Source organism: Elaeis guineensis, chromosome 14, assembly GCF_000442705.2.
Source record: "Elaeis guineensis isolate ETL-2024a chromosome 14, EG11, whole genome shotgun sequence".
Classification (NCBI taxonomy): domain Eukaryota; kingdom Viridiplantae; phylum Streptophyta; class Magnoliopsida; order Arecales; family Arecaceae; genus Elaeis; species Elaeis guineensis.
The window spans coordinates 54,337,688-54,364,463 of record NC_026006.2 but is presented as its reverse complement, the minus strand read 5'-3'; the positions used below and the strand labels follow the sequence as shown (position 1 = coordinate 54,364,463).

The window sequence follows — 26,776 nt, the reverse complement described above, 5'->3', positions numbered from 1 at the left end:
ATAAATAAAAATTACAATATATTTTGTTTATTATTTTTTTTAAATTTTTGTATTCTCCGTAATTTAAACAACAAGCAATTCAATTATTAATAAAAATTATGAGGTATTTTTTCATAATCTTTTTTATGTGTATATTTTAATTAAAACAACAATAACTTATCAAACTTAAATAACTAACTTGAATAACTAACATTATTTTTTTATTTTCAATTATTATTTTTTAATTCACAATATGTTTCATGTCATTTGTTATTTAGTCTTTAATATTTCAATTAGTCAATAACAAATTCTTAAACCTAAAAAAATAAATATTAACAGAAAAAATCTTATTTTTTAAAAATTTAATATTAAATAAAAAATTTTAAAATAGACCCGATGGGCTATAAGACTCAGAAATGTGTCTGCCTGACGCGCCTAGTACGGTCCACATATATATATATATACACACATACAAGTCTTGGGCCACACATTAGGGAGGATTTTGCTTAACAAGTCGAGCCTGATCCGGTCCGTTTATTTACGTTCCGTGTCAAGCATGATGCATTTAATTCCAGGTCTTCTCATGCCCGATACGGCCCGGTCGGCCACCTTTAGATGAAAGTCGGCCACGGTCCGTTGACCACCCCTAGCTTCTTTCATCTAAAATGGCAACTTTTTGATGTCGATAATCGTACGGCGATTGAGTCCCGGGCGATGGTGCATCAATCGAGCTGGATTCCCCTCTCGGGCTATACATGGATGGCGGGTCCTGCTCAATCCCCACCCTACATGCACGGGTGATGATCCGAGTCGAGGTCGTTTGGCGCAGAACGCGGCGCGAAGCCCTCACCCTGCTTTATTTTTCGTGAAAAATGAACCCATATTCGATACCCAGAGCTCTCCGCCCCACTGCATTCCCATTCTCCCTCTTCCTCTTCTTTGGCGGCGAGGCGGTAGAACAGCGGCGAGGCGAAGCAGCGAATTTATCAGAATGGAAGCACTAATCTTGGAGCTCCACGAGATCGAGGCTGTCAAATTCGGCAGCTTCAAGCTCAAATCCGGCATCACCTCCCCCATCTACATCGACCTCCGCCTCATCGTCTCCTACCCCTCCCTCCTCTCGCGCATCGCCGACCTCCTCTTCTCCGCCGTTTCCTCCGCCACATTCGACCTCGTCTGTGGCGTCCCCTACACCGCCCTACCCGTCGCCGCCGTCCTCTCCGTCTCCCGCGCCGTCCCCATGGTCATGCGCCGGAAAGAGATCAAGGACTACGGCACCGGCCGCGCCGTCGAGGGCGCCTTCCACCCCGGACAGGTCTGCCTCGTCGTCGAGGACCTCGTCACCAGCGGCGCCTCCGTCCTCGAGACCGCCGCCCCGCTTCGCGCCGAGGGCCTCGAGGTGCGCGACGCCGTCGTCGTCATCGACCGCGAGCAGGGCGGCCGTGAGAATCTCGCTGCCCAGGGCATCCGCCTGCACGCGCTCACTACGCTGTCCGACGTCCTTCGGGTGCTCGTCGCCCGCGGGAGGGTCTCCGAGGAGAAGGCCACCGAGGTCCGGGCGTTTCTGGATGCCAACCGGAGGGTCGCCGTCCCGGCAGCGGTGCCGTCGGCCGCGCCGAGAGCTAGGGTTAGGGTTCCGTATGGAGAGAGGGCGGGGATGGCGAAGAACCCGACGGGGAAGAGGCTGTTCGAGGTGATGGAGACGAAGCAGAGCAATCTCTGTCTCGCGGCGGATGTCTCCACTGCCAAGGAGCTGCTCGATATTGCTGAAAAGGTTCCAACTTTGACATAAAATTTTCCTCTTTCCATACATATTTACCCTACTGCAATATTAACTGACATTTTAATCTTTAATTTTGGCCTGGTGAAGCCGTTGAGTTTGTAACAGTAGTGTGAATGACTTGAAAATGGAATGTTTTTCCTTTTTTTAACCATAAAAGATCAATGCATCATTGTAGACGATGATCTAGGTCTTTGTAGCATCAGCACATTTATATGTGGCCTTTCCAAACATTTTGGCCAAGCTAATCTTGCTTCCATGAGTTCGAGTCAATCTTTAATCAGCTACAGTACCCATCTCATCTTAGGTTTCATTTTGTTTGGATGATATTGTTAGCATTCTTTGGATTGCTTGATTCATCTGTAATTGCCTATTGTGCGAGTTATCTATTTTCACACTTTCTGATTGGATATGTTTCTTTTGCATGATACGGATTACTATCAAATAAAGTGACCGTACTTGTACCATGAGGTTACATGAACTACTGTGTTATCAATAAAGATACTTCATTTGTTGAATCTGTTCAGATTTTCTGCAGGTTGGACCAGAGATTTGCTTATTGAAAACACATGTGGATATACTGCCTGATTTTACACCAGACTTTGGCTCTCAGCTCCGCTCGGTATGTCTCTCCTACCCAATGTAAAACACTGTAGTTTTTTTTTATGTATGTTTGAATTCTATGCTGTAGAACCTTTTCTTTTTTTTAAAAAACATTGTACCTTTATGTGTACATAATATTCAAATAACAAATACAGCCAAATAATTTAATGCAGTTGTCATATTATTTTGAAGGGCATGATCAGAGTAGGCACTAGATAACTAGCAGTTCATGTATGTAAATATAATGGATATATAATTAACATAGAGACCTGTATAAATTGATCTCAGTAATGTGGAGCTGTAATTGCATGTGTAGATTTCCATTTTTGTTTATTTTTGATGATAATGAACACATTATTACTTCTATTGATTGTAATTAATTTACCTTATTAGTATCAAAGAATTTATATACCCTTTAACACTTCTTATTCATGATGAAATGCTAATACTATTGCATCTTTAATTTGGGGATGGCGATGGATCGGGTCGGCCAATATCTGTATCCGCCCCGCAATTATCCATATCCGTCCCGTACCCACCTCAAATCGGATTGGATACATGTAAACATTATAAAATAATTATAATTTTGAAAGGAATATATATATATATATATATATATTGAGTCGGGTTCAGAGTGGAGCATATCATTATCTGTACCCAACCTAAATCCATTTCGGATATTTTTTCTAGAACCCATACTTGCCTCAAGCTCTAATTGGATTTGATAAAACCTACCCTATTCAGGCTGGGTCGGGCCGGCGGAGGTCCTCTCTTCCCCTCTCTCTCCCCCCATCTCTCTCTCTCTTTCTTCTCCCTCTCCCCTTCTTTGCCCTGTCGGTTTGGCCTGGCATGGACCGGTATGGACCCGTCCCAAACCGTACCGCCGGCCGACCATCGTAGCATCCGGTTTTGGTTTGGCAGTCCTTACTTCTTGAAGCCAAGTAGTCTCGAGTTTATTAAACTTGTGAGTGAACAAATATATGATGTATCATAACCATTCTCATGGTTTCCATATTTTACTGAAGCAACAAAAGACTTGAATGTTGTCATACTTCAGTACATATGTATTAAGAATTTTGAATGGTGCCAAAGTATATCTGTTCTTTGAGTGACTCCAATGCCAAGAGTGCATGTAATTTCTCCAAATTGACTATTATTAGTGATTTCTGTCTGTGCTGCAGGTTGCAGAAAAGCATAATTTCTTGATCTTTGAAGACCGTAAATTTGCTGATATTGGAAATACAGTAACCATGCAATATGAAGGGTGAGATACAGGCTTCTTATCATATTGCATATTACTTAGATGTTGTTATTTCTGTCAACTTGTAATCATCTGTTATTTGTATGTATTGATGTCAGGTTTTTCCATTTTGATTTTTCAGAGGAATATTCCACATATTGGACTGGGCAGATATTGTTAATGCACACATAATATCTGGGCCAGGAATTGTAGATGGTCTGAAATTGAAGGTTGATTGAGGCTACTAACTAATCATTGACTGTGTTTTAAGTGACCTGTCCTTAATTTTGTTCTTATTATTTTTGTATTGGTGTTCTAAGGGCTTACCTCGAGGTAGGGGACTCTTGTTGCTTGCTGAAATGAGCTCATCTGGTAACCTTGCTAAGGGCGATTACACATCTGCTGCGGTGAAAATAGCTGAGCAACATTCAGATTTCGTCATTGGATTTATATCGGTGAATCCAGCATCATGGCAAGGGGGTCCTGTTGATCCAGCATTTATCCATGCAACACCAGGAGTTCAAATGGTTTCTGGAGGGGATTCATTAGGCCAGCAGTACAATACTCCACACTTTGTGAGTTTTAACCTGATTGTTTCCCTTCTGAGTTTTTTCCCTCCTGATTTTCAGAGTGGATCCGTATTTATTGGCACACTGGAACTGTATTGGAATTTTGATCTTTGTTCTTTTAATCCTTCATTCTTCCATCTTGTGAGACTGGTGCCAGACTAACCATTAAAAAATGGGAAACTCCAGATCAGATTGTAAATCATCAAAGCAAGAGGAAAGAACTTTAACACCAACCCAAACTGACTTGACTAAACTAAGCCTTAATCCCAATCTTATTGGAGTCGACTCCATGGATCCTTATTCTCTATTCAGCTCAGTTTAGGGCTGTACTTTCTGAAAGATGTTCAGATATCAATTCCTCCTCCTTTATCTGGGCTTGGGACCAGCTATGTACAAAGTATCATACATTGAGCATTACATAGGTAAAGAACTTTAACACCAGACATTAAAATTAGAAATTTGAAGTATATTCTTAAGTGCCTAAGCTGGATACACATTTTATGGATGGTTGACATGCTATCATCTGTCCTTTTACCTAACACACCAAATATCTGTGCAGATTTTTTTTGGCACTTGATGCTCGGTTAAACATTATTATTTTCATGTCTGCAAATTTTGGTCATATCTGTGTCTAAATATGTCGCTATTGTAAAGGCTAAAAACATCTTCAACATATCATGGTTTACCTCTATTGAGTTAAATAAAAATATTTCATTTTGGCTGGAGTCATCAAAATAGATTTTAATGCCTGCTGAATATTCTGTGGAGATCCCACAGAACACAAAAGAATACTGGGGTTTGAAGGAGCTTTAGAAAACTTGAGATAAGCTACTTTTCTGGAACTGGTGTTTTTTTTTCCACACCTCAACATGTGATCAGATTAGATACAGTAAGGTCTGATCATGCTCTTGATTTCTTTAATGTTATTCAACTAGACTTTGATTTCAACTATGTGAGGAACTGTTTTAGCTTTTCTTTTTCTTGGATTACTGAACAATCAGCATAGAAAATCATGCCATTTAGATTTTGGGGGAATGACTAATCTGTTTGATGACATCTTATAAATAGGAACAGCCATAAGCAGCAAAAATTATTATCTGATTCATGTGCATGGTGAAAACATTATCTTCTGTAGTCTGTTTCGGAACTTCTAATTGCAATAAATTCTTTATTGTCTAGTTGATAACTGTTTCCACAATAAAATTACATACATCTTTGCAGGTAATCCATGATAGAGGTAGCGATATCATCATAGTTGGCCGTGGAATTATCAAGGCAGCCAATCCTCCTGAAGCAGCAAGGGAGTATCGGATTCAGGGCTGGGATGCCTACAAGGCCAGTTGCTCATAGACTTTGTTTCAGATTTTCTTTGGCATGTTTTCTGTAGAATGGAATTTCTCATGGACGACTGTGTCTTGGATATGCCATCAAGCTCTTGATTCAGTATTGATGTGGTCCTACCATAATAGCAGAGTCTCAGCCTGCAGCCTGCAGCCGCAATGTTTCACGCTGATTTTGGTTGACTTATCTGATGCATATTAATGTTTTACTGCAACCAAAATGCTGCTTCTTGGGTCAAGTAATACCAGTACTCATCCTGTAGGGGTCAATATACTGCTCCAGATGCCAAGTGACTCGAGTTCCTTCCAACGTTGCTTGCTTGAACCTCATTTTGATATTTAACGATGCAGCATGGAAATACATAATTACTTTGTCTTCTCATTAATGGCTATATTTTTGTAAAGAGAATTGAACTCTCCACAGCCTACCACCTCGTTCTAACTCCAAAGTTAGCTGTTACTGCCATGCAGCAAGTCCTTTGAGGCTGCAAAATTTTTATGCCATGCCATGGAAATTTTGTTACTCACAAAACACGGTTGCTGGGTGCATGAAAGGTAAGCATATGTTAAGCAGCTTCATCTGCAATCCTAGCATAACATCTGAGTTTATGACGTCTTTTTTTTTCTTTTTTTCTTTTTTTCTTTTTGGTGCTCTGAGAGGACACAATCTACGGTTTCATTAGTTACTTGTATGATCATTTGAGGGGACGTTCAATTATACGGCGGGTTGTTTAAAAGCATAAAATCAACATAGAAAGGGGCTGGTCTTGAGATGAAATGCCATCTCTGTTTAGCTGACGTGTCTGGTCTGGTTGTACCAAGATCAGTGAAAACAGCAACACAGTAAGCTGCTGAGCTTTCAATAGCCAACGCTTGTTCAGTGTCGCACCTGGTATCTACCTAAGTTATGGGTTTTATACAAATAATAAGGACACGAGGTGCACGTATTTCGCACTAGAGTTGTAAAAGAAAATTGACACGTAGGCAAGACACCTGGGATAGCCTGGGGACGATCTTAATATAAGAAAGCTCCATGGTTCTAAATAGAAAATTTTTATTTCAATTATCTGATATAATATCGTGTCACTGCAAAAACAAGTTAAGCTTTTCCATATATTTGTGCCTTAGAGGTTGAAATGTTTATAGTTCACAAAGAAATCCAGAACATTTTTTATGAATCAGTCAAGATTATCCAACGAGTTCTCTCTCAAAATGAAAAGTAATACAAATACGCAAGCAATGTCCATTATCGGCACGTAAACTTACTCACAAAATGTTAGCTTCCCAATTTTTTGCAAGTAATTTTGGAGAACTTGTCGACCAGTCTTACATTAAAATTTTCAACTCTGAATTAGCATACACACTTGCACCAATTTTGTTATTTAGCCTCCAATTTCTTTGAAATATTTTTTTTTTTAAAAAAAAATGTAACAAAGTAGCCAGCAGAACAGGGCACAAGATAGATAGATGGCCTTATGGTTGTGGCACAGGTCTCACTGGTTTCAAATTGAGACAATAAAAAATCATCAAGACAAATCAATCTTGCTGTGCCAAAAAGAACAAATGAAATGTTAAAAAATTATCATCCTAAATGTGATTCATCTTGCTTTCAAAAACCGTTCAGTCAAAATACATAATCTTTGTTATATTCGCCCCTTATACACAGTTGTTGGTACACAATACATGGATATGGGTCCATAAGAAGAAATTATTAGATATTAGAAACATCTGATACTAGATTACATGTACATCCTAAATGCACCAAAATCCGCCGAAAAGAATATGGATAATATGTAACTCATCAGTGAACCACCTAAACAAGCCATCGCATTTAACTTCAAGCAGGAGAACAAATATATCCATGAGCTCCCAAATGGACCACCATGAGGCTTTAAAAGCTCCATGCATTATTGCTCTGATTCAAAGATCCAATAAAATTTCAAGATAGAATTACCTTGCCACAGGACTACCAAAACAGAAACACATAGGATGGCTGATACAACAGACAGCACCAAAGTTCTCTATATCTGGCATTTACACTACAAAAGAATATGTTTCATGCCTTTCCAGTCCAGTTTGACCATCATTCTTAGCAAAGAGAGTTTGCCTTAAATACATCATCTACCTCAAAATATATATAGGATCTGAAGAGACATAAATATAGATCATCTAGGGACCACGAAAGAAGTGAAGCTGAACTGGAAATAGAGAGCAGGAAGGATTCTCATTGTTCCTTCCAAATCCTCCCAGTTACCCTCAGCTTCAGCTCTTTCCGATCCCCACCTGAGAAAAACAAGGCCATATTCCGTTGGATAATAAGCCCATCATAACTGTCCCGCACCTTCCGATGGCTATCTCTTATACTTCGGGGAACCCCTTGCCAGATCATCTTGCGTCCATTACCTCCAACCTCGAGACTATAGCTATAGTTTTTCGCTTCAGTATCATCCCCCATGAATCGCAAGAAAGCTATGTATACAGGTGCCATGCCCAGCTGAAATGCCTCAAAATGCAGGCAGAAGTATTGCCCAAAACAACTGAAGACCTGAAGATACAACACATTCTAATATTATCCATTATGATTGCATATACAAACTTATATAAACCTAGTAATTGAACATACAGGTTAGTAAAAAGTTCTCAGATTTGGTCTTGCACCACCAAATCAAACGAATTCATTCCTTAGTCATGCATGTTCGTTCAAGATATATGTACTAATATACATATGGTGCATTCTCATCAATAAATCAAGCTGAAGCTACAAACTGAACCCAAACTTTAGCTTTCATCAAGATTAGTACTAAATGTTAATATCTTCGAAATGCCTGCAAGGCACATAAGCTGAAAATGGTAGAATCGAGCTTGGCCTATATGCATCAAGTTTGCAGCCAACCAAAATATTTTAGCTTATTGACAATCCTAGAAATCAAAACACATAGGCTGTTATAATTTTGTATTTGCAGAATGCTATAATTTTAAATCGTAATCATTGTAAAGCTCGCTTATCAACTGAAAGCTGAAGGAAAGCACCAATTTTCATTATTTAGCAAGACCATTCAAAGTCAAAGGTTGTCATGGCCCAAGAAAAGGAACAAAGGATGACATAACATAGTCCATGTTGTCTAATTAGATGAGGAAAACATTGTTTTAAACACGAAAAAGGAGTAAAAGGAAAAAGTAGGAATGGTACCGTTAGCATCCATGTTGCATTCTCAACCTCATGTGGATTTGATTTGACATATCGATGGTTAAACGTGCTTCCATTGTGCATGTCAACCTTGTGATCATCTTTTAAGTGAGACACCAAATAAGGAATGTCACCTACAACAGTGCACTCTGATCCAGCATAGGGACAATTGTAGGGTCTATAGGCACATTGTGATTCATGTTTCAACTTGCAGTAGTAAGGATATATGCCCAGACACCCAAAGCTCTGGTATTTGCAGGGCAGTTCAAGAGAAGCAGCCACCTTCTCCAGTGCAAGACATCTTATATTGCCCAGCTCATGCCTGCAAGTGGGACACCGATTATGAACTCTAGGCTTGCATCCGGAACACAACGTATGGCCATTTGAACACTGCACACAAAAAGGCAAAATAGATAAATCACAAAGAACTGCATATAGTGAAAAATTCACTTTAAGTCATATAGTGGAAAATTCACTCTTAGTTGGCTATAATAAGCTCTGGAACAATATCCAGGTCCAAGACCAACAAATCACATGATGAAGAACATAATAATATGAACAGGATTTTTAACAAAACATATTATATAGCCCATAATATATATTAATTCAGTAATATATTTCCTATCTCAGTATAAAAACATGAATGCCAGGTGTGGGGTGGGGAGAAGGAGGTAATGCAAGAGCAAAACTGAAAAGACACCATCACATTGGAAACCAATGGAACAGCAACAGTTATATGGCTGAGAAAAAAATGTTCAAGGAAGAAACAAGAGCATGCATGCAGATGTGTGTACATGCATACATTTATATATGGAACACACTTGTTGTTACTGCCATATAGAATGTAAGACGGCCACACAAAATAACCATAAAATGGATAGAAAAGTATACACCACCGAGTTAAAAGCCAGAACAAAAAATATATAGATTTAACATTGCAATGGTTGCTGATAATGGGGAGAAAGAACAAAAACAAAGGGAAAAACAATGAGGTAAGATCAAAGTTAATGATATAGAAAATGATGAAAGCTAAAATTCCTGGTCATATTGGACTACATCAGCTGAAGCAGTACCAAGGCGATATGTAAACAGAGACTAGCTAAATGCCACTTTCGTTGCCATGCATCAATTATGACCATAACCAATAGCCTGATGCCCTATATTGAGGATTGGCTTTATGAATCATTCATCTAACCCATTACTTTGTTCTGCCAATGCAATAAGGGCGCAAGTTGTCACTGTCAATCATAGACCCCAAGAAATGAAAATAGAATAAGGCGAAAAAGAGGGGATTTAGGGTTGGGCATCCAAATAAAGTGAGAGTGCAGAGAGCAAATTAAAGTGGATAAGAGAACATGACAAATTCTGAATACATTTCCCACTCCACTTTCTCTTCAATATTATTTATTGTTCTCTTGACCAGTCCACATTAAAGATGTTGTTATATTTCAAGCAATACACTTCCAGAACATCTTCCTTTTCACAATGTACCTAGGTTCTTCTTGGACTATGTAATTATATGTTGTCACAGTCAACAGACACGGTTCTGATGCTTACGCCTCATAAGCAAGTTGGGTCAACATTTTCCATACCACTAAAGGGAGACTAAAATATGAATATTTAATTGAAAATCCTTCTCATGCAACCAATAGTAATTTTTTTTCCTGATGGAGATAATAATAATCATCAAGCTACAATGTAGCTTTGGTACTACAATATGGCTCTAGGCCTCTAGCATAGTGTGCCATCCTAGATAGATAATGGCTCTAATGTCAGGCAACAGAAAAAACAAGAGAAGGAGAAGTAACGGGAAGGAAAGGGAACAAATAAAGGAATGAAATAAGATGGAGAGAGAAAATAAAGGGTGAAATGAAGAACACAATCGGGGTATGCCAATAACCTGGTGGAATCTAGTTTCTGGACGGGCTACACATATATTGGCATCACAAAACAAGCCAAAATACATGCACAACAGCACAAGTATGTGTGTATACATACATGCAAAAAAATGCATGCATGAATGCGTATGTACATGCATATGTATTAATGTATGCGTATGTATACATGTACATTTATATGTGTCTATAGATGTGTGTGTACAAATGTGTGTGTGTGTGTTTGCATGCATATATTTCTGTGCATACATGTAATCACATGTGCTTTTTGTATGTATACAGGTTCAAATCAAGAAAGATAAGCCCGTAGCTCTCTTTTCCATTAACTGTATATGTTTCCTATACAAAAACAAAGACAAGATCAGCTTAAGCTACACGTTTAGCCTTATTCTTGGGTTCCTTGCCATCATTCATTTGTTAATCAAAGTGGCATTCTTTTCTTAAATCATCTTTAGAACTTGAGCAGTGAAAAGTTTGCCTTTAAATACTCCAAGAATAAGGAAACTTATCTCAGACATCCAACATCTAAATCTTAGGCATCTTCAAGCACTTTTTCTCCAAATTTAAATTATTTAACAGGAAAGGTCGAGGATTAACCCAAACATAATAATAAGGTGATGGGAAGGACTTGATTCACATCACAGCAAAAGAGGAATTTCTTGATCGAATTTAATAAATCATATTTTTAGCAGTTTTCCACCTACCCGCATCATAGGGTTTTAATCTTTGGAATGTGAACAATTACATTAAAATATTGGGGAATAAGTAATGATCTTTAAGGCATTCTGCTGGTCATCTTGCTAGAAAGCTGGTTTCTTCTCACATAAATTCTATTTATTCTTGCTTAATTATTATTAAATAAACATCTTGAGATTAGTTAAATTCATACAAATTTTTTACATAAACCCATCAAAATTTCTTGGGTCTTAGATAAAGTCACAAAACTGATATACTAGAATGAATAAGATAATTTCATATCCAGAATCAATCAGAGTGAAACATTTGATGGATTTGCACACAGTGATGGAAATCTACAGTATATATAAACTAAAAGCCATGTAAAAGAATAATCTCGAAACTTATATATGGAACTAAAATGGATTCCTCCATTAGCATAAAATAGCTTGTAGACAAATAAGATCACTTAATGAAACATTTTCTTTTGCAGCAAAGATTGGGCAAACCCAACTCAATAAGACACCATTTCATACAACATAACCCATTTGTGCAGTAAATCACATTATACATGCATCATGGCATTCATCAATATGATGCACCTCGTAACACGAATAATGTGCGTGTAAAACAAATACAGCCAATAAACTTGAATGGTTAATTAAGTCCTCAAAAGTTACTGATAGGCTACATGAGAACATCAAATGTGAATGTTTAGACAAAATCAATGCAGTAGTAGAACAATCCAGGTGCCAGTTGAGGGGTTATATAAAAAGCAGACCTGATGAATGGGTGGATACATGGCATTTAAGCACACAGGACACTCCAGGAGTTCAAGTACATTACTAGCAACAGCAACATTTGGCTTCGCTGAATGCTGAATATGTTCATTCACATGTTCAGTGACTTCCATCATATCTTCATTTTTAGGGGGATCAATAACCTCGGGACTGACTCTCATTTCATCAAGATATGGACTACCAGATGCCATAAGTAAATAGTAAAGAGTGAAGACAATGGTAAGGTCCTGTCACAAGCCAACAACAATAAAATTATTCTCCATTTCAGGTCCTAGGATACCTATGATGCAATTAGCAGTATTTAACAAGCATCTGTCATCCAAATTCGAGATGACAATCAAAAACTCAAGTCACCTTTGGCCCAACAGATAAATCAGCTCCATAGTTTTTGAACTTACAGTTTTCTCATAAAATTTTTGGTTTGACTGTTTCTCTCAGGCAAACGTGTAGGCCCAACATATATATTAGCACCATAATTTGGAAATTTGGAGTTAATTACCAAAAATTTGAGGTTCCACCATTGTTCTCATGAAAATGTGTATTTTCTATAGAGAAAGAATGAAATGGTGAGATTGTGAATTGTCTGGTAGAGTTGACTACAATTTTAGCATCATTGTCTTACATAAAAACAAAAAAAAAATGAAAGCAAAAAAAAAGAGGAAAAATTATCTATAGGTCCCTAGATTGATCTGGAATTACTTTTAAGTCTTTGGACCTTTCAGATTCCATAAAAAGCCTTGAACTGCTAAGGAGTTATTTCTAGTTCCCTGCCATCCACACAGATTGGTTACACAGGTTCATGTTCCGGTTACATAGATTTATGTTCAAATTACACAGGTTTATGTTCAGATTACGCAGAGTATGCAGATAACCTAAATATAAACTAATGTAATTTGAATATAAATTTGTGTAACCTGAACATAGACCGACTTGTGCAACCAATCTGTGTGGATGGCAGAGACCTAGAAATAACTCCTTAGCAGTTTAAGGACTTTTTATGGAATCTGAAAAGTCCAGGGACTTAAAAGTAATTCTGGATCAATTTAGGGACCTATAGATAATTTTCTCAAAAAAAAAACCATATTGGGTGTATTATTGGTGTAATTTGGATATGAGGCCCAACATATTGTCCAAGATTATGTTCACAAAAGTAGCAGCAGAAAGTTTACAAAACTAGCTAAATTGTTGTTGTTAAAGAATTTTGCATCACTATTATAGCGCTCAAATATAACATGAAATCTTATATTTAATATGAGTAGAAAATAGGATTTTCAGCCGAAGATCAAGATGCATGGAACATTGACCAAAAAGCTCTATCCCCCCAGCTTGTGCAAAGTGAAGCAACAAAACTTCAAGATACAAAAATCACCACATAAATCATCCCGCTGTGAAATTGGGGAAAAAGATTAAGGAGGCAAAATATCTGAACCTAAGAGAAGGAATGAACCAAAGATTTAAAGTTTATGGCTTGTTGTTGTTGAGTTTGGGTATTTGAAGAAACAATTGTGAAAAAGAAAAATAAGGCTTGTTGAGTCTAAGAAGAAGTGTTGCTTTTTCTCTTTCCTGGTCCATATAGGACCGAGCCAAGTCTTGCTGAGCTGGCAGATGTCAAGTGTTAGCCATGACCTCCATGGCTAACAATAACCAAGATCAAAATAACAACCAATATAAGGTTATAAATTCTGTTCACACAGTCCCAAATGCCTTTGATTATGTTACACATACTGAGATAGACACACATAAAAATGTACATGCTTGCATACACCAATATATTATGGGATTTTAGCAACAACAACTATTTAACTGTTGGCCCATTTGAACACTTGCTATAAATTGGGGATGACAACCATTATTTGGTACATTCACTGTTCACCTAAATAAAATATTTTTTTTATTAAAGCAGTGATTACAGAAAATTGCATTGTTACTTGCCCATTATTCTTTATAACAGCCATGACAACTGTCTTTACTCATTTTTTGAACAAACCTTGTACAAGAATAATCTAGGCACAAACAACCATTACATCTGCACTAATGAAAACCAATTGTTTCAAAGGTGTTTTGTTATCTGTGGATGTCATTGATATTGAAACATTGGCAGACCCAATAATTAGCCCAGCTGCTAGTGCCAATGGTAGCTAGCTAAAAAATTACAGCTAGCTCAATGACTAGCTGTGTTCACAAAAATGGAGGTCCATAACAGGTAATAATGCAAGACATAATAATCAAAGAAAACGGAAAAGAGAAAAAGACCAGAAAACATATGAAGCCACAAATCTTTGATTCCTTTCTTATGTCAACTCTTTAAGGCTTTAACTTTTTATTCTATCTGCAAGTTTTCTTTATTGGGCAAGAAGTGTTCACATCTCAAGTTACTCTGTCACTAACAAGCTCATTAATAGAAATGCCAGAAAGCATGGAATTTGGTAATGCCGCCAGAGCTTCACCACAGTGGTACTTGTGAACAAGGTTGGTAGCAATGTTTTAAATCTTATGGGACGGAGGTACTCTTGTTTCTCCATAGAACAAACACCCTGCTGTCCCATCCTATAAAGCATCCAAGTAGGTACCCTCCTCTCTCTCTCTCTCTCTCTCTCTCTTCCCCCTTCCTTTCATTCCTTCTTTTTTCTTCTTTTCTTGCTGCCTTTCTTCCTTTTTCTTCTTCTTGTCTTCTTCTCCCTTCCTTTTTCTTCTTCTTTCCTTCCTTTGTTTTACATTTTTCTTCTTCTTTCTTTCATATCTTTCTTTTCTCCTTCTTCTTCTTTCCCCATGTGGATGGGCTTTGGAGTCCTGCACCATTCTGGTCCCATTTTCTTATCAAAATGGAAGGGACGGTCACGATACCTCCCCTCCCCTGTGTTACTCCAGAATTCTAAACATTGGTTGATGGAACTCTTGGGACAGTGTTTCACACATTTCAATCTTACACCAAATTTTCTATTTTGCTTGTTTATGTACTCTAGTCTTTCATACCATGCTTACCTACTTTACTATTGATTTTCAAGTTTTATATAAAAAAAACAACTTGTCAATATTCCAAGTTGATTTACCCATTTTATTTCATAATCACAACCTTCTTCCGCACAGTTGATGTCATTTCTAATAATTTCTAGTCCATGATTTATACTATTCAAAAGGATTGGAATATGTGTCCAAAATTGCCTCACACTTAAGGGTTGGTCACCATGAAATACATGCTACATATGACGGTGGTCCAATATTTGGGAAGACAAAACTTTTGTGCCTCTAAAGCATAGTTACCATGGTGGCAGGGCCTTGGTTATCACAAGCTTGATATCTTTCAAAGATGCATGTGCCTAACCTCATCAGTCCTAAAGAATACATTATTACGAGAATGATGGCAAAATAACATGCCTTGAGCTCAAGGTAACAACATGGTACCAAGATATATGAAATATCAGACCACCCTGAGTTAAGTCAATCGGGCTCTCTTATTATGTTTATAATTAGTTAAGCGCCATGTGACCAGAAAATGAATGAAAAGATTGATCCAATCTTACAAATTGAAATTTAAATGCCTGGATCTGGAAGAGAGTTGTAGATGATTTCACTGTGAAAGTCAGAAAGTCAAGCGCTAAACATGTAATCTACTGATGTTTGGGAAGGAAATATAAAAATAATGAATGGAATTAATTACTATGTATTAATAGCAATTTGTATTCTGCAAGTTTCTTACATATGATATCTGTATTCAAAAGAATATATATATATATATATATATATATATATATATATATATATATATATATATATATATAAAATGCATCATACATTTATTGTTTAGCTGTCGTTTATTATTAACAAATGTGGTAGCAATAACTGAAATATAATCGGGAGCATGGTTGGAGCAGGGGAGGTTGAATGATCCATATGTGTGTGGCATCCCAAGTAGAAGATTCCTACTACTAAGGATCAAGTAAGTCATCTAAAAAAACGTCAAAAAGGTTAAAACTTTTGATGCTTAAGTACATAGACAAAAATAACCCACGCTTCCCTTCATGTCAGACAACATTTAAACCATTAGCTTTAAGTAAATTCCTGTCCGAAACTGTAAGTCCTGGACTCCACATACAAACTAATTCAAAAAAGTAGCATGAACTGCAAAGATCTACTGCCATGTATATTCTTGAGAAAAATAACAAAACAAAAGGCTAGCTACACCATTTAATCAACATTTTCAAATTTCAGGTCAAGAAGAAGTAAACTTTTCAATTGATAGCCAATGCCCATTACAAAGATAGTACGTTTTGGAGTCAATTTGCACTATAGGCATCATTTCATTAAAAAGGGCATCAGATCAAGCCACATAAACGCAAAAGAGCCATTCAGTGAGGTTCCAAACATACCACATTCTTTGTGGATCCAATCAGAATTAAACAAAACATGAACAAATACGGCAGACTCGTCGATTCACCCCATTGTGGAGCCCCAAAAACAGATCTTTTCCCCTTCTTTCACTGAAATTCTTATAAAAATTTAAAAAGAATTTTTTAACCCATAGGACGCATCAAAACCCCCAAAGATGCAAACTTTAGAGAAGAAAATGACGGACAGGAATGAAGAGAAAACCCAGAAACAAAATCCCACAGCATTTCCTTGAAAAAATCGCACAGAATCAAAAGAAAACACTCCGCAAGATCAAAATCGAACATTCGATAGAATCTGGATAGGAAAACAACCAGAAAAAAAAAAAGGCATCTTGCTGTGATTTCCAACCATACCTCTCGGGGGAAGAAGGACGAGAAAAAGGAGTGGAAGAAGGCCAACGCAGTCAAAACACCTTCTGAGGAATTTATAGTGAGGATTAATAAAGCCAAGTGCGGAGAAGTGAGTCCGAGAATTCGAATTAAAGCCGTTGATCCCTCTCGCCTCTCTCTCTCTCTCTCTCTCTCTCTCTGATTTTTTTTTTTTTCCTTTTTTTGTCTAGGGAAAGGACAAAAGAGAGGGGGAGTGCGGTGTGCTGTTCCTGCGGAATCTCAGAACACGCAAAGCTGTGCCGCTGGTAACTATCACAGAGGTGCAATTTTAAAGAGAAGTGCTGTTTGAAGTGGGGAAGCGGGCAAAGCGCATTGAAGGTCGGAAGCCGCGTCTGACGTTTCCAACTGCGTTCATTTATGGGCCCCACATAAAAAACGGATAGATATTTTCAAAAAAAAAATATAAAAAGGGGGAACCAATTCTTTTTACTTTCTTTTTACAAGCTTTTGCCTCTGGTTCCCATGCCATTTAGTGCATGAAATAAATGCTGGTTGGCTTCCGTTTCAACCGTGCTCGTTGACATGGCTTCATAACATTTGCAATCTTATTCGGATCTAACTTTATTTAATAATTATATCCCAGACTGGATGGTTAGAAACTCCAGCCTATAACTAAACTCTCAATCAATCAACTTAAGTTCTCATTCTCAAAATAGTTCCAAGTTCATCCATAATGATTTTAGACTCACTAATTGGATACTGAGAACCACATTCAAATACTGCAAATATTGAGTCATGAAAAGAGAGTATTATCTCAGTGGTCATGAGTCTCCTTGAAGATTTTTTAATTTGAGATATCTGGAACCTAGTTAACTATAATGTGGATGGGATCTTGAAACAAAGAAATGAAATAAATATTTTGTGCTCAGGTTTGCTTTCCTTTGAATCATGACCAGAGAGATTCCCACGTCGTAACAAAGAGGCGGTGCATTTACATGGGCTACCAACTCTATTAATTGCTTAGTTAAGCAACTGCAGTGGTAGTACCCAGCGGCTTCAAAAAATGCCCTCTCACGGCTGTCCATACTGCTCTTGCTGGAAATTTATTCCAACCGCCGATCACCCGTCCTTCTCACCATGGCGTGGAGAGGTGTAACTTCCCACTCGTACTTTATTTATTAATTATGGATAGTAGCCCCTAGGGGCACAGTGGAGACTGCCCGTACTTTATTTTTTAATTATATTTTGAGTTCCGAGTCCCAACGGGCTTCCAAAATTTGAAAGTCTACGGTGTCGGCATCCACCGACAGATCCCGCGGAAACGGGGGTGATGGTTGGGGGATTTCTGTAATCTCGTGGACGTTTGGGAGGATTCCTATGGGATTAATTGCGGAAACGAAACTGGCCTCTAGGGCTGGTGATTGATTCGAACCCACCTGTCAATTGCTTGTGTTTTACTCCAGATCTAGGGTTGATCATGGTGGAATAGATTGCATATGTTATGAGCTTGTCAGGTCTGTGTTTTTTGGCATCAGATCATTCTAGGGTCATGATTGTTGCATCCAATGTTTGGTGGGTAGTTAGTTTCCTGTTACTAGCTGATTAGCTTTGTCTCTTGGATCACTTGCAACCTAAGATAAGTTATTAACACTGGACCCTACTGAAAGCCATCTATCAACCCTTCTGCTTCGCATATGCTTGATGTAATCGTGAAGCCCAGATCAGTTTTTTTTCTTTTTGGAGAAGGTTTCCTTTCTGATTAGAAACTACAAAGAAAGGGAATGTAGATGAATTGCTGGTAGATAACATATTCAGCAAAAGAGCATAAGAGAGGGATGACAATTGGATCAGATCGGATTGAATACGGATTAGATCAATACAGATCAGATTAGAAAATCATTAATCTAATTTCGATCTATTTAATAAATAGATCAAAATTCAGATATAAATTTGATCTATTAACTAAACAAGTAATCCGATCCGATTCATCTAACCTATTTATTAAACATATTAAATAAATTAAATAAAATTAAATAGATTAGATAAATCGGATTAAATGAATCCAAAACAGATTAAACAGATTTTTAAATAAATTAAATATATTAAATAGATTAAATATATTATCTGACTCAATCTGATCTGAATATTAAATGAGTTAAACGAATCAGATATCTAAAATTCAAATCAGGCCTAAATATCAAACATATTAAATAGAATGATATGTTTATGATTCAAATCTGCTTAGCCAAAATTTAAATCTATTTATGAGATATCGAATATCAGTCGGATTGATGGATCAGATTATATTTTACCAGTCCATGTAGAGATAAGATGGAACACACTCAACTAGGATCTCTATGGTCAACGTTCCACTGACAGATATATACAGTTGCAACATTTACCATTGCATAGGATGAAGGAGAGGATACTTACTAGTTACTATGGTGAAAGATGAAACATTTTAAATTTATTTCATCGCACATTTATGAGAATCCAGTGGCACTTGTACGTTCTTCTTTAAACACAAGAAACTCCACTGCTGGGCACTTGTACATTCTTCTTTATGGAGTTCTTTTAATCACTCAGTTTTTGGTTTCTTCACCGTTTGGCAATGGGCTTCCACTGTTGGGCATGCTCTGTTATATAGTGTGGCAGGTGGTCATTGGTTATACTTGCTCCCATATGCAGCACACCTGCTGCCTTTTGGATCTTTTGTACATACAGGATCTAGCTCATCCGGAATGAGGTAACCGATTTTATAGTTTTTCTTTGTACACTTCCTGCTGTTCTGAATACTTGGCAACAGGCTTTTGGATACATAGGTTTGTAGCTATTACTGCTTATTATCAATGAAGCTCCTTGCTCCATTAAAAAAAAAAAGAAAAAAACTCAGAATTGGATTGGAACCTTGAGATAATATTGCCATGAAAAATGATAGAAGCATTGAAGGGAATGTCTCGTCAGCACATGTTGCATTTTAGATTGAGAGAGTAATTCTTTGTCCACCGCCTTCGATGGAGAAAAACTAAGGTGGAATGCACTGTTTCACAGGATTGAGACAGGTAGTGGTTCAACATTTGGAGGAAAACACCCCCTCCTTTTCGTCACCTCAGTCATCTGACGCTGCAATTAATAATGAGGGTTTCACTGATTTTCAATGTCGACAGATATTTAATATAATTTAATTTTTTTTTGATAAAAATTATAAACAAAAAATCATAATAATATATCAAAAAAATTATATAAAATTATAATAATAAAAAAAATTATAATAATCAATAGAAAATCATAACAAGCAACATGGTGTTATAATAAATATCAAAAAATTATATTAAAATTAAAAAAATAATATAAAATATTTTCTTTTACATCATATGACATTCAGATAAAAAAATATGATCATCAAATCATAATAGTCAACAAAATATCCAACAGTATATCCTATCATTAATAAAAAATTATAACTATTACACAAATTCATATTAAATCATATGAAATGATGTATATCTCTAGAAATATCATATGATAAAAAATAAATCATAGAAGGCTACATTATGTCATACTAAGAACCATGAGGCCATAACTTTTTATAAAGATGTCATGGGAAGCAAAAGGAAAAGCTCTATATTACTTTTTGATGCTTATGACTTTTCAATAATTGTTATAATATTATGTTTATTATTATGACTTCTAATTGACCATTATGACTTCGCATTGTGATATTTGAAATCAATATGGCCCCATTATTAGTTGGAAAGTCGACTAAGTGGACAAAAAGGAGACTCATTTTCCTGCAACATGGCCTAATTCGATGAAACAGCATGCTCCACTTTCTTCTCCACCAAACATGATGGATATAGAAATTTGATGGACTAAGAAAATCTATAGATTGAAAATGTAAATAAACCCACTCCAACTATTTGATCGATGGAAGTTTCAATTTGATTCTGAATCCAAAGTGAATAATAATTGCCCAATCTCCTAAAATCTGATAGACTATCTCCTAACAACCAAATTTTATTCTAATTTTGATTCTGATTTTCATCGTGAACTGAATGCATAAAAAATATAACCATTCCAATTTCTTTTCCAATTCATTTTAATTCCGATCACGAACCAAACACTCTCAAATTACATAATAGCCTCTAGAGCTCCAACAGCACTTCGACCACACCCAAAAATCCAAACACTTTGTTGGTGCACTAACAATGATTCATCACAGAAACATCTTTATCTGAAAAGATGATCTACACATATGATCCCCAATAGCTGGGACAATAATTCTCTTATCACAACTAGCATAAGATACACTAACAGAACTTATAGCTTGTTTCGTAATGAGGTTTGCCTGTCAATAACCAAAGCAATCATGCTTAAGGTCCAAAACAAGCTCTTTATAAATGAATCATCATAAGCTACATGAATGTATATATCAGGCACCAGTGTGACAAACAGAAGGCTAATCCAGACAGAAACTACTTGCACATCATGCCTTGGCAGATACTTGCTGTTCGCCAACTTCAAACCAGAAGAAGATTGAAGTCCGTGAATAAATGGCTCGCACATGCTGCAACACCAGGTTCCCACTGGTTCGAACTGCCTTAGCACCCCCTTCGATTCTTGTCCGAGCGACTGTGACACAGTCTCCATGTCCCTTCACCGATGGGGTAAATGCACCACATCCACTGGCTGTGCTCACTATTGGGAAGGAGAGATAATCCAAAGGGTTTTCTTCACACTGAAGTATGCACCCCTCAATGGTTAATTTCCCACTTCGGTGAAGCAGGCAACACCCCAGCTCTGCTCTGATTGTCAAGTTTGCAACCTTGCATGTGGAAAGAAACTCCAATGCACTGCTTGGGCATTTTTATATATGGTGTTTCAGTTGCCATTTTAATAACCCATAAATTGGCCCAAGCTACAATTATATTTAACATGTTGGCCAAATATAATTATCAGCTTGATATTTTGATTTTAATGCTGCAATTAATTGAAGATGAAAATGCATCCAAATTTATTCTATAAGTTGGCTAGTGAAATCTCATATAACGAATGAAATGAAATCAGCAAACCTGTCAGAGCCACGAGAACAGGTCAAAATGGTATCATCCGGAAGTTCACCACCCCCCATCTGAACAAAATAGAAAAGGAAAAGAATGAGCTTGTGATACGTGGAAGCATGAAAATTTTGGAAAAAGAACAGCCTACCATCAACAGGAAACTAAAACTCTGCCTTTTAGAATAAATCTTCTCTCAATAAGACCATTAATCAGCTCACAGTTAAGCATTTCTCTCTGACTACACTGCTAAGTAATGCAAAGAAGAAAAGGTAAGATATCCCATGATTGATTTGTTGTTCATTTCCATGGCATATACAAGAAATACCTAACATACAACAGGTTCCCCTGGTCTATCCAGCTATCCGTCATAATGATCAGTGATCTAATTACCAAGTCAGTATCAAAGCAAGGCACATTAAAGAGAGAGATATCCCAAACATTAACAAATATAAAACATTGAGAAATAAGCCGTTTCACAAATGATCTAATAATAACACATACTCATTCACGTGCTTATCTGAAAGGTATTTGACAATAAATGATCCAATGCCAAAGTAAATGGGACAACTTACAATGCAAAGAGGCTTTTGAATCTGGATGTTAGAAGCCACATGATTCCCACCAGCAGCAATCAGGATGGTATCACCAGGCCTTCAAAAAGATTTAAATTATTATGCATTCATTCCCTCGTTTTCTACCAAGAACTCAGACAGAAAGAACTACAACTTGCTTACCTTGCAGCAGATATTGCAGCCTCAACATTGGGGAATACTCCAGGCTCTATGTTCTTCATGGGTCTCTCCACACGCAGCCATAGCCGAGGGTGGCATGCCAGGTAGTGCCATCTGTGGCAAACGAGGGCAGTGTTATACCGATCTGCAAACCAAACAGAAGGGTGCTAAAAAGCTCATTTTAGAAGCATATTTGGGATGCAAAGGCACAATATTGTTAAAAAAAGTTAGGGAGCTTATCACAATCAAAGGAACTACATATAATCATGTTGTGACCCTAACATATCTAGGAATTTTTAGAACCAAAAGATGCACAATTAGAATAGCAAACTCTAGACAGAATATATAATATCGGGTCAGTAATCTTAATTTTCCTCCTTTTAGCAAAAATGTATGTGAGTCATGTTGAAAAGAAAAAAAGATATCTGTGCCACACAAACTTTTAGTATGTAAACTATCATCCCAAACACAAACTTTCAAGCAAAACCAAAAGAAGAAACAAGCTAGTCATGAAAACCATTTCCATGCAAGGATAGGGGTCATATCCTATATACATGCATTTAATACATTGCATGAGCAGCCTTTTGACATATTAATAAATTAATTTTAGAGAACTTCCTTCACCAACAAAGGGTTCTTCAATCTAGTTTGCGTCTATTTGCATGCTGATCTTCGAAGTGCAATCCCGATAATTAAACGCGCTTCATCCATTCACATTAATTTGGATAATAAATTAGTGTTGAAGCATAAGATCCTCAAATAGCATAAAATATTTTGCAACTAAAGTTTTTTTTTTTTTGTCATATAGGAACAGCGAACTGGAGATTTGAACTCAACTCAACTAAGCCATAATCCCAAACTAGTTGCGGTCAGCTCCATGAATCTTTTTCCACCATTCAGCTCTGTTTCAGGCCACATTTTCTGATAGATATAGTGATATCAAGTCCTTCCATATAGATGGGATAAGACTCATCAATTAACCAGATGATAATAAAAAATACTAATCACATACTACTAAAAGTTTCGACCACAACAGTTTAACAATTTATCTCAGTAACAACATCTCATTATGATCAGACATGGCAAGTAGTTCTCCATAAATATAAAGTTCTCCAACTTAACAGTTTTAGCCACCAACAATCTAAATAATTTCTAAAATGAAACAACCCTTCTCAGGAACCTTACAGATGAATCAGAACTACTATGCAAACAAGAAAAATGTAGAAACTTTTTTAAATCTCCAGCAGTATATTCATATGACAAGACCACATCTGGTCCCAAGTGTTCGAGTGCAAGAAAGGAACAAATTAAGAGGTATCTATTTATGAAACTAAGCCAATTTTCAGGATATTGCCTTTTTAAGGATAAGCAATTACATAAGAACCGTTGCAGTCAATAATCTATATTATCCAAGGGGTCTTGGATTCATTAGCCAGAATTCCACATCATGACATTAAGTTCAAGAATGTTGATTTGCGAGATAATCCCTGTGCTAAAAAAAAGGAAGAAATAACCTTTAAGACCAACATGATCATAAATATATGTTCAAATAATAGCACAGAATAAGATTTGAATTAGTTAGAGGATGTGTCTTGCCGCTGATGGCCATATACATGCCAATATTAACACGAGCATAATAAGGTAAAGAGCTAATTTTTCAAACCAAAATATGTCACATTGAATACATCATTTATGATGTACCTGATAGTTTCAGTATCCACCACAGAGAAGGGTTAGAAAGAAACTTAGGTCACTGGCCTTAAATAATATCATTTAGTCTAATGTTAGACCAACTCAAAAAGATGAATACACCTCAAAGCTATAAATAATAAAGTTTAACTCAAGGCATTACAATTAGTTGTAGTTTTTACCAGTATCTGAAAGTATTTTGTAACAATCAAAGAAAAGGGCTATCCCTTCATTCACCACTAAATGAAATAAATTTCAAAACAAAGTGAAGTTGATGGCCAAGCAAGAAATATTGTTGTCAAAGACAGAATAACAAAACCTTGAATAAACTCATCAGGAGATTAAACAAAGATCTGACTATGCATAGAACAGATCTGACTACGAATAGAACTGTACTTTGGCCATGACAACAAAAATGAATCCAATATAAATGCATCCCATACAGATATCTTCCAAATCAGATATTCCAAATAGGACCACACCATAAGCATCCGAATATTTCAAACCTCAACAAAGTAAAATAATCTTCTCACCAATTGAAAAGGGGGAGATTAGCTAAACTAGATATCCACAACCAATAAAAACCCACGAGAATATGACTAGGTAAAAAACACAGAGAAGCCTCTGGATAACAAAAGTATGTGGAATTATGCTTGATTATCTACCCTTTATAACTACTTCCAGATCCATTTTTCTTGTTATTTTAGTAGTGTTAGCAGTATAATACCGGTGGCAATTTAATTATAAAAAAGACTCCATCCCATAAAAACCGTTAATAAGACCATATTGACACACAGTACCAGACAACAAATAGTTTTTATTTCCTCGTCCTCCTGCACAACCATCAAAAACATGGAAAGCACCAAAACTTAGCCGCAAACTACCCATTATTGATCCAGAGTACAATAGAACAAAATCATACTCTCAACTTTTCCCTCTATTTCGATCTATCGACAAAGAGGTCAAAGGGGGGAACTAACAATGGAACACAACAAAGCACCAAGCCACCAACGATTATTTGAGTTAAAAACGAAAAAAAAAAAAAAATCCCCCATTACCACATAATAAAATCACCAATTCAGTCCATCCTAACACATTCTGCCAAATAAAATCTAATGTTTATTTCTTCTTCCTTCAATGGAGCTACCATATGCATGGAAAAACACCAAAATTTAGTGAAATTTTCCAACAATCTTCTAAATTCTAGTTTCTATTGCTATCCATTTATTGACAACGGGGCTAAAAAAGAAACAAAAAAAAAAAAAAAGAATCAGAAAGAATAAGCGAACAAAGAGGGAAACCACACAGACGGAAAGATCGACACTCGGAACTCATCACCTTTCTGAGGGTTTAGAAGCTACGTCCGGATTGACAAATTGAAACCCTAGAAACTGATTAAGCCGGTGGGAGATAACACGGGATGGAACTAGGGTTTGCGAGAAGAGAACCTGGGATGGGGCTGAGGAAGCTAAAGATTTGCATGAGACATCCGTCGTCTAGATTATTTATGGGCGAGGCAGCGGAGGAAGACGCCGCCACCGCCGACCCACTGCCGTCCTCCCTCCTCCTCTTCGCCATCTCCTCTTTTCTTACCTCCAACCCCCAGCCTCCGACCCCTCCTCCCTCCTTTCGCCTCCTGGCGGTGGACACGCACACGGGGCCGTGAGCCGTGACTTTCCCGGTACTTATCTGCTGTTATGCACGTGCCACATCGGAGATTTTTTTTTCCTTTTTTTTCCTTCACAAATAATTATTAAATAATTTATTTGAGTGACCAATTTGAATTATGCTTGATGTTGCGTTTGGAGAGGAAATGAGCCACATTGAACTAGGCTTTAGAAAGCTTAGACTTTGCCAGTTGTGTGAAAGTGAATTTTGAACGTGAGACCTAACCCTTAAGTACTTTGATGTGGTTTACTTATTAGTCAAGTTTCATTGAGGGTGGAGCTCGATTTGCTTCTCAATCAGATGATGTCGATTTATTCTAAGATTTGTATCATGTCTAGTTGTTCTTTTTATTTGCAGCTCTATGATCCTCCTTATGTCGAGAGGATGAAATCTATGTCAAATGTAGCACTTCTCTTCTAGTTAAGTGAGTGATTCATTGACAAGTAAACTCGAGTTGAAACGTGCTATATACATACGAGCCCAAACTCATTTGATCATAATGATCTAATTAATTTTGATTCATCTAATGTAATTGGATTCCACTCATGCACTTCCAAGATTAGAATTTGAAAATGATTCAATAATTAAATCAAAATAGCAATCAAATTTTATTCTACTACAGAGGGTGTTTTTGGGAGGGCTAGACTTTTCACCCATGAAGGCCAGGTTGAACTAGACCATCCTTTTATAGCATGTTCTGTCGATAATTTTCTTTAATTGTGTGTGTGAGAGAGAGAGGGAGACCTTGTATATGAATGTCATTTTTTACCATACGCAACTCAAGTATATTTTTGTGCATTTTGGTAAACTTTACTGATATCCAAGTGGTTGCTTATGTGCAG

The 26,776-nt window shown here is 37.0% G+C and overlaps 3 protein-coding genes across 3 annotated transcripts; 1 reads left to right on the top strand and 2 right to left on the bottom strand.

The window, feature by feature from the left end:
• Window positions 1-819: 819 nt before the first annotated feature.
• Window positions 820-5,897, top strand: LOC105057630 (uridine 5'-monophosphate synthase). Its single transcript, XM_010940289.4, has 6 exons — window positions 820-1,753; window positions 2,298-2,381; window positions 3,544-3,626; window positions 3,745-3,832; window positions 3,923-4,177; window positions 5,393-5,897. Exons 1-6 carry the CDS (start codon window positions 971-973, stop codon window positions 5,519-5,521), a joined length of 1,422 nt encoding a protein of 473 aa, XP_010938591.1. The 5' UTR covers window positions 820-970; the 3' UTR covers window positions 5,522-5,897.
• A 1,530-nt stretch (window positions 5,898-7,427) lies between these two features.
• LOC105057629 (E3 ubiquitin-protein ligase DIS1) lies at window positions 7,428-16,955 on the bottom strand. Its single transcript, XM_010940288.4, has 4 exons — window positions 16,811-16,955; window positions 12,050-12,295; window positions 8,702-9,088; window positions 7,428-8,056 (listed from the first exon to the last, which is right to left on the bottom strand). The coding sequence occupies exons 2-4, from the start codon at window positions 12,257-12,259 to the stop codon at window positions 7,736-7,738; spliced, it is 918 nt and encodes a 305-aa protein (XP_010938590.1). The 5' UTR covers window positions 12,260-12,295; window positions 16,811-16,955; the 3' UTR covers window positions 7,428-7,735.
• A 4,040-nt stretch (window positions 16,956-20,995) lies between these two features.
• LOC105057628 (F-box protein SKIP5) lies at window positions 20,996-25,941 on the bottom strand. Its single transcript, XM_010940287.4, has 5 exons — window positions 25,715-25,941; window positions 22,581-22,722; window positions 22,419-22,497; window positions 21,859-21,917; window positions 20,996-21,639 (listed from the first exon to the last, which is right to left on the bottom strand). The coding sequence occupies exons 1-5, from the start codon at window positions 25,842-25,844 to the stop codon at window positions 21,273-21,275; spliced, it is 777 nt and encodes a 258-aa protein (XP_010938589.1). The 5' UTR covers window positions 25,845-25,941; the 3' UTR covers window positions 20,996-21,272.
• Window positions 25,942-26,776: the final 835 nt, after the last annotated feature.

Excerpts from the sequence above, each read along its gene's own strand:
- LOC105057630 (XM_010940289.4), top strand. The coding sequence starts at position 971 with ATGGAAGCACTAATCTTGGAGCTCCACGAGATCGAGGCTGTCAAATTC. Across the intron at positions 3,627-3,744 it reads GTAACCATGCAATATGAAGG|AGGAATATTCCACATATTGG; the intron begins GTGAGATACAGG and ends TTGATTTTTCAG. Across the intron at positions 4,178-5,392 it reads AGTACAATACTCCACACTTT|GTAATCCATGATAGAGGTAG; the intron begins GTGAGTTTTAAC and ends ACATCTTTGCAG.
- LOC105057629 (XM_010940288.4), bottom strand. The coding sequence starts at position 12,259 with ATGGCATCTGGTAGTCCATATCTTGATGAAATGAGAGTCAGTCCCGAG. Across the intron at positions 9,089-12,049 it reads TGTATCCACCCATTCATCAG|TGTTCAAATGGCCATACGTT; the intron begins GTCTGCTTTTTA and ends TTTTGTGTGCAG. Across the intron at positions 8,057-8,701 it reads ATGCAACATGGATGCTAACG|GTCTTCAGTTGTTTTGGGCA; the intron begins GTACCATTCCTA and ends TTGTATCTTCAG.
- LOC105057628 (XM_010940287.4), bottom strand. The coding sequence starts at position 25,844 with ATGGCGAAGAGGAGGAGGGAGGACGGCAGTGGGTCGGCGGTGGCGGCG. Across the intron at positions 21,918-22,418 it reads TTCAAAAGCCTCTTTGCATT|ATGGGGGGTGGTGAACTTCC; the intron begins GTAAGTTGTCCC and ends TATTTTGTTCAG. Across the intron at positions 21,640-21,858 it reads TGTTCTCGTGGCTCTGACAG|TGCATTGGAGTTTCTTTCCA; the intron begins GTTTGCTGATTT and ends ATGCCCAAGCAG.